The 11435-nt window shown below is 52.5% G+C and overlaps 1 protein-coding gene across 1 annotated transcript in view; it reads right to left on the reverse strand.

Moving 5' to 3' along the window:
* Myo18b (myosin XVIIIB) overlaps positions 1-7265 on the reverse strand; it is a 201965-nt gene extending 194700 nt beyond the window's left edge. Inside the window, exons 1-6 of the mRNA XM_087898172.1 lie at positions 7221-7265; positions 6646-6804; positions 3195-4412; positions 2746-2812; positions 1484-1596; positions 434-610 (exon numbers count right to left, since the gene is read on the reverse strand). Coding sequence (XP_087754298.1) covers positions 434-610; positions 1484-1596; positions 2746-2812; positions 3195-4412; positions 6646-6804; positions 7221-7265 — 1779 coding nt within the window. The remainder of the gene's footprint in view (positions 1-433; positions 611-1483; positions 1597-2745; positions 2813-3194; positions 4413-6645; positions 6805-7220) is intronic.
* Positions 7266-11435: the final 4170 nt, after the last annotated feature.

Consider the following 11435-nt stretch of genomic DNA (forward strand, 5'->3'; position numbering starts at 1 on the left):
CCAAAAATGCCTTTTCCTCTACTTAATGGACAATAAATATCAGGGTAAACGGGGCTACTGTCTCACACGGATGTGGGTGCGGGGGACTTCTGAGTCTAGCATATGTTAGGAGCTAAGAGGAGCTGCAGCCTGGCCTTTGGCTCAGTGAAATGGCTTTCCAGGTGGGGGTCACAGCTAGTGTTTAACGCCACCCGGACTTTGAACCAGAGCTCACCTTTGCCCTCTAGGGAGCAGGGGGCCACACGGTCCTCAGCGCCTGCCAAGGCCCAGATTCTCATCCCGAGCCGAGTTGAGGGTTTCCCTGGGTGCTGGACTCTGTCCTCCCTGGGTGCTGGACTCTGTCCTCCCTGGGTGCTGGACTCTGTCCTCCCCTCTAGTGTCCAGGAGAAGAGTCATCCACTTGTCCCTGCCCCCCACCGTAGCCCCACCTCACCTTCCCTGCAGAGGGCACTGTGGTCTTCTGGGGCTGCATGGCTATCAGATCAGGGCCTGAACGGGTGTGTGGCAGCTGAGCCCGGTAACGTTGTAGAAGCGTGTTCAGAACGCTTGACTCGTTGACGCTGACCAGAGAAGCCAGATCCTCGGCCTGGTCCAGCTCAGACGGGTTGGCCTGCAGACATCACATGGGATTTCTCCTGGCTTCCTCGACCCCTACCCCATTCACACCACCATGCATGCACAGACATATATGTGCCTGCATATACACACCTGGATGCTTACGTGTGCCCACATACTGCTTGGTCTTGTCATTTCAAAGCCGTGTGACAAAGGCCAGCACACGGATGAAAAGCGACAGCCCCTCTGCTTACCCTGCCTATTTTCTTTGTGTTTGTCCTCCTTCCTGGATGCACTGCCCTGTGAGGTCAGTGTCAGACCAAGTAAAACCCAGAGCTCATTGGGCAGGGGCTTTCAGGTGGGCACATGTCCCTTGCAATTGTCTCCTTGTCTAGGTCTTAGAAAGACATGTTAGACATGCCCTGTGACACCCACGGGTGGAAGTCAGTGGCCAGCTCTCTCCTTTACCAGGGCTCCCATGAAGAAACACACAACCCCCTAAGAGAAAGGTTGATGCCCAAAGTATAGGCCATTGGAACTTACGTTACAGCAACAAGTTTCCCATTTAACGGAGTTCCCTGGCATCCAGGGTGAAAAGGGAAGCATGTCCATAAAATGAATTTCACAAAATGCAGAGTAATCTGTTGCTCGGGTCGGTCAGAACTACAGCAACAGACTGAGCAGCCTGTCCTCACGGAGAGGCTAGAGTGAGTGGTCCCTGTCTTCACGGAGAGGCTAGAGTGAGTGGTCCCTGTCTTCACGGAGAGGCTAGAGTGAGTGGTCCCACGATGGGATCCACCAGCAGAGCAATGACTTCCATAGGGGTCTCCCCACAACCCCTCTAGACATCTGTAGGCAGGGTCAGGGAAGCTTCTAGCAGGGTGGGGACGGAGGGTACAGAGCATGGTGGGAGGGAAGGGCAACTCACTCGGTGAACCTGTTCCTCGTCTACTTCTGTGACAGTCTTGTCAGCATCGATACAAAGGCGCACCCTTCCAGCCGGCAGGTCAGCTGTCCCCTCATCTGGTTTGAGCACTGTGGCTGTGTGAGTAGCCAGAGGTAGGGGGGAAAGAGGAGGAGGGAGGGAGGGGGAGAGGAGGGGAAGGGAGGGTTTCTGAGTCAGGTCAAGGAGCTGGAGACAGAACTTAGGACAGGTTGAGAAGTTTAATCGTCCCTGTTCGCATAAAGGGCCTCAACTGTGACCCCCTAATCCAGCAGTTCTCACGTGGGTTGTGACCTCTTCAGGAGGGTCAAGTGACCCTTTCGCAGGGGTCACCTAAGACCTTCAGAAAGCACAGATATTTATGTCACAGTTCACTACAGTTGTAAAGTTATAGTTATGAGTAGCAATGAAAATAGTTTTTATGGCTGGGGTCATCGCATGGAGAACTGTCCTAAAGGGTCACAGTGTTAGGAAGGTTGAGAATCACTGCCCTAAGCCCTTTAGGGACAAAGGCTGGGTCTGACTTACAGGGCCCAGCACTGAGCAGGCCCCTTAGAGGGTGGGGCCCACTGATCCACCCCACACCTAGGTCAGGACAGAAGAGTAGCCCTCCAGCTCCATGGCAGGCGGTACAAATGGATCCCTCTTCTCTAGAACAAAAATGACTTAGAATGTAGCCTACAGGGGCTGGAGAGATGGCTCAGTGGTTAAGGCACTGCCTGCTCTTCCAAAGGCCCTGAATTCAATTCCCAGCAACCACATGGTGGCTCACAACCATCTGTAATGAGGTCTGGTGCCCTCTTCTGGCCTTCAGGCATACACAGACAGAATATTGTATACATAATAAATAAATAGATAGATAGATATCTAGATAGATATCTAGATAGATAGATAGATAGATAGATAGATAGATAGATAGATAGATAGATAGATAGATATTTAAAAAAAAGAATGTAGCCTACAGCCTCAACTAGTGAACAAGCATGGGCTAGGGAGAGGGCTGTCTCTGTCCACTGGCTCTGGGCTGTGGTCCTGGCTGTACGCTGGCTCTGGGCCACGGTCCTGGTCGTACTCTGGAATCCATGCTGTGTGCTACTTCTTCATCCCAGAGGCCCAGCTGCCTTTGAGCAGCCCACTCTCATCTGGGTCCCTCCTCTCCTTGCTCCGAGAGTGAATCTAACTGGCCGAGAACTGGTGGTGGGAGAGACAGGAGAACAGGGACGCGCCCCCCAGCTGAACCCACTCACCAAGTGTGAATCCCTGCTTCTGCACCAGCCAGACTTTCTGCGCCTCGTACCAGCTGTCCCCTGAGGCCTGGGAGCAGAAAGAGCAGCGCTGAATCACCAAACACCTCCAGCCCAGGCTTGGTGCGGGGACTCCACACCTGCAGCTTCCCACAGCGCCAGAGGTCGCAACCTTCTAATGGAACCTCGGGCGCAGGGCCTGGGAAACTACATGTCACTGCGGAGAATTGTGGGTGACATGGGACATGGCAAGCACTAAGTAGCATAGGGGAGTGGGCAGAGGAGAAGTCTAGCCTGGGCAGGGGCCACTTGGAGCCCAGGGGCCTCACTTTTCAGGGAAGAGCTCTCCTGGTTCCCTGACATGCTGGGCTCTGGCCAGCCCTCCTCCCCCTGTGGCTCCCCTAAGGCATGTCCTTCCCATCCCTCAAGCTCCACAGCCCACAGCCCATCACCTGGTCAGAGTCTCCACTCTGGCCCCCGCTGCCTGGGTCCTGCAGGACCTGCTTCTCTTCCACAGGCTTCTGCATAGAAGGCCTTTCCAAATGGGGCTGAGGAATGGACTCTACGTGCCCTTCTGCCTGAGACTCCACAATGTCCACTTCTTCCTCTGCGTGCACACAAGGTTCCTTGGCCACCTGCACCCTGCTTTCCAGTTGGTCCTCCCTCCTCGCAGCCTCCGCCGAGGTTCCTTCTGTAGGTATCCCAGCTGGGGCCTTGCAGCTTTCCTGGGGACTCTGAGTCTCCACTGCCACCTCAGGCTGCTCCTGGCATTTTTCTGGTGTCACCGGCTTCTTCTGGGGTCCCTCGGCCTTTCCCATGCTCCCTGGGGCCTCCTGCTGCTGCCCCCTGGGTTCTGCTTTTCCTGTCTTCTCACCCCTATGTTGAGATTCGCTTTCTCTGTTCTTGCTCTGAGGACTGTCCCATTTGCTCCTTCGGCCCAGGGACCCTCCCCACTTCCTTATGGGGACTGGGGGCTCCAAAGGTCTCACTTCAGCTCCTGAGCCCTTCGACCCATCCCCTTTTTCCATCTTCTTTGGGGGACCCCCTCTTTCTTTCTCCACTGTTCCCACTTGTCCCTTCTTTCCTCCCCCTTGGACTGGAGACCTGGTCCCCTGTCCCTCTGTGCTCTGGGACTCACGTTCCTTTTGTCCTTTGGTCTGGGGGTCCCGGCTCCCCTCCCCCTCTGAGCCCTGACTCTTCCCATCTTTTGTGCCCTGGCCTGTGGCTCCATCATCCCCAGTCATATTCTTCTCAGGTACAGGTGTCTGGGGGGCACAGGGAGCCCCTGTGGTTGCCCCTTTCTTTGTCCCTCCAGGGTCTGTGGCTGGGGTCTTGTCCTTGGGGGTGTCACGAGGTTGGGTCTTCTGTTCTGGCTTGGCTAACTCTGGATCCAGCTTGGCCACCATCAGCAGCACATCGCCCCTCCTCACGCCCCTCTTGAGGGGCAGGGTCCTTTTGGCTGGTGTTCCTGCGGGACTCGATTCCTGCGGCCTCTCTCCACTGGTGCTGGTCACAGGGGTGGAGCTCTTGTCATGGGCCTCTGGGGGCTCCTTGCCTGGAATGTCGGCATCCTTCTGAGTGGCTGATGAGCTGTCCTGGGAAGTCCGTCGACTTCCAGACTTGGGGACAATGTTGGTCTTGTTGGCTTGGTTAGTGGGGACTTCTGGGGTCTAGGAAAAAGACCACAAAGTATTTAGCTGCTGGGTGACTCACCAGTGGCCATTCATACCCAGATTCACCTACCCAAAGACGCCCAGGCCCTTCTGACACCGTAGACTCTGTGCTTGGCAGTGAGATTCAGCCCAGGCAGAGGCTAAAGGTCAGCAGATTCAGGAGTGGAAGTTTGACGCAGGAGTCCAACAGAACCAAACTCAACTCTGCCTCTGTCTCTCTCCACTGTGTGTCTTCGGGTAAATGCCTTCTCCTCTCTGAGCCAATTTCTTCCCCATAGCATGAGGATCATAAAGCCCCGCCTTGCAGTGTGGGGTTAGGACTGAGAGTGGTCCAGCATGGTCAGCTCTCAGGAGCTGCACCAACTGTGGCTATTACTCCTGTCTCTACCTCAGTCCTCCTGATGAGATCGTCGGTAGGGAGACACGTTCTCGTCATGGGCCTGATGCCTGGTGACTGTGGCCCATTGCCTCCTACCTTCTGTGAGCTTTGGTTCCCACACAATACAGGCATGCTGTTTAGGTCTTCTGGAATCTCAGAGTAGGAAAGCAGAGGCAGTGCTCACTCCAGACACTCTGGTTCTCGCATTTGCTGTCCAGGCCATCTGCCCATCCCCCACCCATCAGCCAATTGTCATTTTATAACCCATCAGGTCTACAGGAAGTGTAACAACACACCCTCAATGGGGTTCCTCCAAGCCTTTTCAGGGTCAGTTTGTCTCCACTGACCCTACACTCTGGTCCCTGGCCTGTCCACCCCTTCCTTCCCTGCTACCTCATGCCTGCTCATACTGATCGTGACACCCAGCAGGTGAACCCTTTCTCCTTCTTCCGTGTCTACTCTGTTTCCTGTACCTTACCCACATGTCCTGCTCCCCCCGCCCAGGCAGCTCTAGAGTGAAGACTTTGCATGGCCTGGCTGTGCCTCTACCTGGTCTTGTGACCTTGGGGAAAGTATCTTGGCCTCTCAGGGCCTCAGTCTCCACCGCTGATAAATGGGTATGACTCCCATGCCCACTAGGGCACTGAGTTTTCAACAGGGCCACGAGCACTAAGTGAGCATTGTTTGGTGACAGGCAGGGACATTCATCATAACTGGATTCCTATCCATAAGGCATGCTGTGGCCTCTGCTTTGTGCTTAAAGTCAGGCAGGGGCAGGCACAGGACCCTCTTCTATGAGACTGGACCACTGTCCCCACAGCTGCTGTGAGTCGATTGTGAGCAGCTCGCCGTCACAGAGAAGCCTATGTCACTAGACCGGTGCAAGCACATGTGACATAAATGAACCGAGGAGGAGACCAGGAAGGAGCCGGGCTGACTCTCTGAACTAGGGCGAAAGCCTAGTTTCGTCATCCCTGAGTTCCAGCCCAGCACTGCCATCACTCTCTTCGCCACAAGAGGGCGCAATAGAAGCACCAGGAGCTGGAGCCCTGTCTGCCTAACACAGCGTTACTCCCAGGATGCACTGTCCTCCAAGCCTGCCTCCCCAGTGTCCAGCCTTGGAATTCTGCCCAGCGACACTGGCCCCTTCCGTGGGCTAGCTTTGGTTGGTGCCATTCAGAACGGCAAAAGTTCTGCAGTGGACCTGCCACCAATCAGAAGGGTACCATACCAAGTAAGCAGCCAGGCTCTCCGACCTGGCTGAGATTAACCCTTTTGTACTGGGTGCTGGATGTTTCAAGAGACTTGGGAGGGGCTGGGAGACCTGCAGCTGGAGGGCACTGGGGCGGGGGATCCCCAGCACATGCACCTGACCCAGAAGGATGCTGATGCTCAGCTTCAGGTTAGCCCAGTAAGAGCTGTGTCAGCATCTTTTCTGCTTTAATGAGGGAACTGAGCCAGGCCTATAACCACAGCTACCCAGGAAGCTGACACGTGAGGAGCAGAAACTTCAGACCCGCCTGGAACAGAAGGAAGCTCAAGGCCTGAGAGCTGATATAGAGCTCGCTGGGTGAGCGGCAGCTGTGACTGTTAACGAATTCCCAATAAGACCTGTGATCAAATGAGCACGGTGTAGTCTCGAGAAAAACACGCATGGGGGAGTCGGGGAGTAGAGCAATGTGAGGCCCTCCAGGGGTGGGCAATAGGAGATGGATATTTTAGCTTACATAGGAGCTCAACAAAGCAAGTACAAGAAACAGTAGGACGGTGGGAGCAAGGATGGAATGACTGACTCAGGGCAGGACGGACGTGCCCAGTGCTTGTCCCCCCACATACATCACCACCACTCACCTCTGCTTCTGGGGAGGCGAGCGCTGCCTCTTTCCTCCGCCTAGCCTCTTTGGACTCTTTCTCTGTCTCTCGAACCAGCTGCTTGATGAAGCCCCCAGGGATGACGGAGAACAAAGGAGGTGGGGAGGATGGAGGGGGGCTCTTGTCCTCCTCTCGAATCTGTGTGTGGAGAGAGTTGGGAGTGAGCCTGCAGGGCTAGGGCCCCCTCCAGACCGTCTGGGACACTGCCTGGGGGTTGCCTCGGGAACAGCACGAGAGGAAAGTGGAAGGGCTCTGAAGGATGCCAGGAGGCTGAGACAGCGTGAGAGAGAGAACGGATGGGCCAGGGATAGCAGCATCTACACAGGAGAGAGTCTCCTCCTGAGAGGAACTCAAACCATCAAAACCACAGGGCTCCTTCCTGTTCTCAAAGCAGTTTTTGGGATGTCAAGGGGGTGAATCACACATTGGGCCCCCGTGCCTAGTGCTTCTGGCCCCAGGCGGGCACTGAAGGAACTCTAGGAGAAGATGCCTTTCCCACCTAACCTTGGGATACTCCCAGGGTGCACTGTGCTCTAAGCTTGCTTCTGTGGTACCTCCCAGTTGCTTTGAAGAAGTCTCCTGGGGACTTGGATTAACATAGCAGATTATTCCTGTGTGCTAAGACCACAGAAGGAGGGAAAGACCTTTAGCCATGGCCTGCGCAGTTGGATTTCCTATTTGTGTCTATGGATGTAACCCACCATGGGCAGAAAGGAAGGAATGAAGGAAGGAAGGAAGGAAGGAAGGAAGGAAGGAAGGAAGAAGGAAAGAAAGAAAAGGAAAGAAAGGTTTGGGGAAAATCATCTATACAAAGGGAAGGAAAAGGATAAGAAAGGAGGGGCAAGAAGGAGAAGAGACAGGAGGGGAAGAGAGGAGGACGGGAGTGGAGGACAAGGGAGCTCTTAGTGCATCCTACGATAGGTATGAATGGGAAGAAATGGGTGACCAGGGTAAGAGCCTTTTTCAGGTCTCTGTGGTGACCAGAGAAGGTTCACAGAAACCCTCCAGCATTAGACTGGCAGCCAACAGCTCCCTCCTCCCCCACCCCAAGCTCCTTGGGCTGCCATGTGGAGACAGTGGGCTGTCACACTGCCTGAGGTGGGAAGGTGGCCCGTGTTGCCAGGGTAGAGTCCCGGCCCTGTGACCACAGCCCCCGGAACACCACTTTCCTTCTGCTCCCACAGGGCAAGGCGCGACGATATGGCCATGGCGCACCACTGGCGACACCGCTGGCTGGGCTGCGGCTGACACGCTGAGGTTGTGCTCCCGAGGCTGACACGGAGTGAAGTTTCTCAGGCTTGTGGAGAGCGTGAGATGAGTGGACAGAGGCCTGACAGCTGACACAGAGGGTAGAGAAGAGAGACTGGTTAGAACCGGCTTGGCACTGCTCCCACCACTGCCAGCACCACACGGGAAGGGACATTGCTGTCCCATCTGAACCACGGGGACCTGGAAGAAGTTTTTACTCTGATCAGCCATTTTTTCCTGCCCACACCGATTGTAGGATGCTCTACTATGACAGACGTCCATTCCCATGAGAGCGTGCCCAGCAGTGAAGCCCCCAGCTACACACTGGACAGTGTGTGAAATTCTCTTCCTCACGACTCGACACCATAGCTTTGTATTGAGGGAGAAACACACATGTTCTTGTGTTTGTGGCTCCTAAGCACTTGCACAGAGACCATGCCTGCCTAAGCAGCATGGTGATCGAGTCCCCGAAGAGTCTACTTAGCTCAGGGTGGTGGAGATGAGAGGAGTTTCGGTTGCAGGGTCGTACAAAGGAACTTTCTGGAAGGCATGGAATAGTCCACATCCTGACCCAAGTGGGTTACACATGAAATCTATCTCACAGAACCATTAATATGGTCATCTGCATCAAAATTCCAGCATAATTTTTCACAGATATTGGGGGAGAAAAATCACCCTTCAGCTTCTGGAACACAGAAAACCCAGGATAGTTAAACAACCCAAAACAATAAAAGAACTGCGGGAGGTTTCACCATCCCCAACCTCAAATTTTACTACAGGACTCGAGGAATGAAAACTCCATGATACTGGCACAGAAGCAGACACTGATCTGTGGGATCAAATGGAAGATTCAGGCATAAGTTCACACACCTATGCATACCTGGTCTTTGATAAAAAATCAAAAATACACACTGGGGAAAAAAGACAGCATCTTTAGTAAACGCTTGTCTACTGTAGAAGAATGCAGATAGAGCCATACTGCTCATCCTGCAAAATATCCAGCTCCAAATGGATCAAAGATCTCAACACTAAACCAGATACACTGAACCTGATAGAAGAGAAAGCGGAGAATAGCCTTGAACCCTTTGTTACAGGAGACGACTTTCTGAACAGAACACCATTAACACAGGTGCTAAGATCAACAATTAATAAACGTGACCTCCTGAAACGGAAAAGCTTCTGCATGGCAAAGGACACTGTCATCCAGACAAAGCAGCAGACTACAAAATGGGAAATTATTTTTACCAACTACACACCCAATAGAGTGCTAATATCCAAAATATATAGAGAAATAAAAAAATGACATCAAGAAAACAAATAACTCAATTAAAAATGGAATGTAGGAGTCAGGCGAGGGTGGTGCACGCCTTTAATCTCAGCACTTGGAACGCAGAGGCAGGCGGATCTCTGTGTGTCCGAGGCCAGCCTGGTCTATAAGAACTAGTTCCAGGACAGTTAAGGCTGCTACACAGAGAAACCCTGCCTTAAGAAACCAAAGGGGGAATAAAATGGGGTGTAGAACTAGGCAGAATTCTCAAAAGAGGAAGCACAAATGACCAGGAACTTAAAGAAATGTTCAGCATCCTTAGTCATCAAGGAAATGCAAATCAAAATCACTTTGAGATTTCCTCTTACACCTGTCAGAATGGCCAAGATCAAATAAGACAAATGAGCAAACGCTGGCGAGGGTGTGGGGGAGGGGCACACTTGTCATTGCTGCTGGGAGTGCTAACTGAGACAGCCATGTGGAAATCAGGGTGACGGTTCCTTGGAAAACTGGGAGTTTATCTACCCCAAGATCTACCTATCCCACTCTTGGGCATACACTCAGAGGTCTCCACAGTCTATTCCAGAGATGCTGTTCACCTACGTCCATTACTGCTCTATTCAGAATAGCCAGAAAATGGAACAGCCTAGATGTCCAGCAACTGACAGTGCTAATGGAACAGTGATAATGGAAATGTGGTACGTGCACACAGTGGAATATTATTCAGCTGATAAGAAAATGGAATTTTCAAGCAAATGAATGGATCTAGAAGTATCATCTTGAACGAGTAACTCAAATCCAAAAAGACAAACGTTGTGTGTTTCCTCCCTTATGTGGAAGCTAGCTTGTAAACTTTCAATCCAATACGCCTGCCATGATCCAAAAACCCCAGAGGTTGGGTACCTAGTAAGGGTCTAGGGGCAGGAGGGGATCTTCTAAGGTGGAGAAACAGAGCACACTGTTATGAAGAGACAAAGGGGAAACTGGAATATGGGGATTAAACAAGGAGGGAATGGGGAGCAGGGTGAAGGAGGGAACATGGGGAGGGACAGCTAACAATACCGTAAAACCATATGGGAAACTAAAATATGAACATATATGAAAAGCATCTAAGCAGAGCTCCAACTATACGTCTCCTGCTACCAAGTAAAACTTCCACTGCCAGGAATGGGTTACATCTGTGGCGGTGTTGGCCAAAGGGTCCCATGGAAACCTGCAAACACCCCAGGCTGTTGCTGAGGCTATGGCTTGCTCTCCACAACTTGGTCAGACCCTATTGCTGGAGTCAACACTTACGTCACCAAACACAGAGAAGTCAAGCTGGTGCCCAGCTAGAAGCTTCTCTCCTACTGACTAGAGTCCATGGTACTGAAGGGACTCCACACCTACCAATAAAAAAGGTACTCATCAACACAACCCAGCTATAAATCCCAAGACCTGTAATGGTGACCTGCCTGCAAGACGCACTGGTGTAACAGCAGCACAAACATGACATCAGTAATCAGCCACAGTTTTACTGGATTCAAGGCCCACTTCATGGAATGGAACCCATAGCTGTCACTACTAAAGTAGCTAAGAACCTGAGACTAAATAGGGCACAGGCCTATGGAGGAAACCTAATTCTGTCACCGTTAGTAAACACAGCCATGGAATGACTCCCAACGGCATTCTGCTGTACCCATAGCTCGGTGTCTTGCTCAACCATCATCAGAGAAGCTTCTTGCAGTCAGTGGGACAACTGGCCAACGCGTGGAGAGTGAGAGACTTAGGAGAGCTCAGTCCTAACTGGGATGTCTCCGTCAGACCATCAGGGCTCAGGGCACCATGAGGAAGAGGAGGAGGAAAGGCTACTGGCCAGAGGTGATGGATGGCAGCAGTGAAGCACAGGACAGCACCGTGCAGACACAGCAGGACGGCTGCTCACATGAGCTCCGCGGTGGTGAAAGCCCTGAGACAGGGAGGAGGAATGGGCTCCCATCCACAACCAAGAAGTTCTCCGCAATTAATCCCCCACTGACAAAGGAAGGCTCTTAGAGGATAGCCATGCTCCAGGGCAGGCCCCTCGCCCAGGGATAGTTGGCCAAGACAAAAGGAGCTCAATGCTGTTTTTGTTGACTTGTTTCCTTTTGCTTTAACCAGGTTTTTTATTTATTATTATTATTATTATTGGTCCTTTCCTTGTTTGTTTTGATTTGGGGGATTTTAGGGAGTGTTCTTTTTTTGTTGTTTTGTCTTGTCTGTTTGGTTTTCCTAC

The sequence above is a fragment of the Myodes glareolus genome, chromosome 2, assembly GCF_982192425.1.
Source record: "Myodes glareolus chromosome 2, mMyoGla1.1, whole genome shotgun sequence".
In the NCBI taxonomy this organism is placed as follows: domain Eukaryota; kingdom Metazoa; phylum Chordata; class Mammalia; order Rodentia; family Cricetidae; genus Myodes; species Myodes glareolus.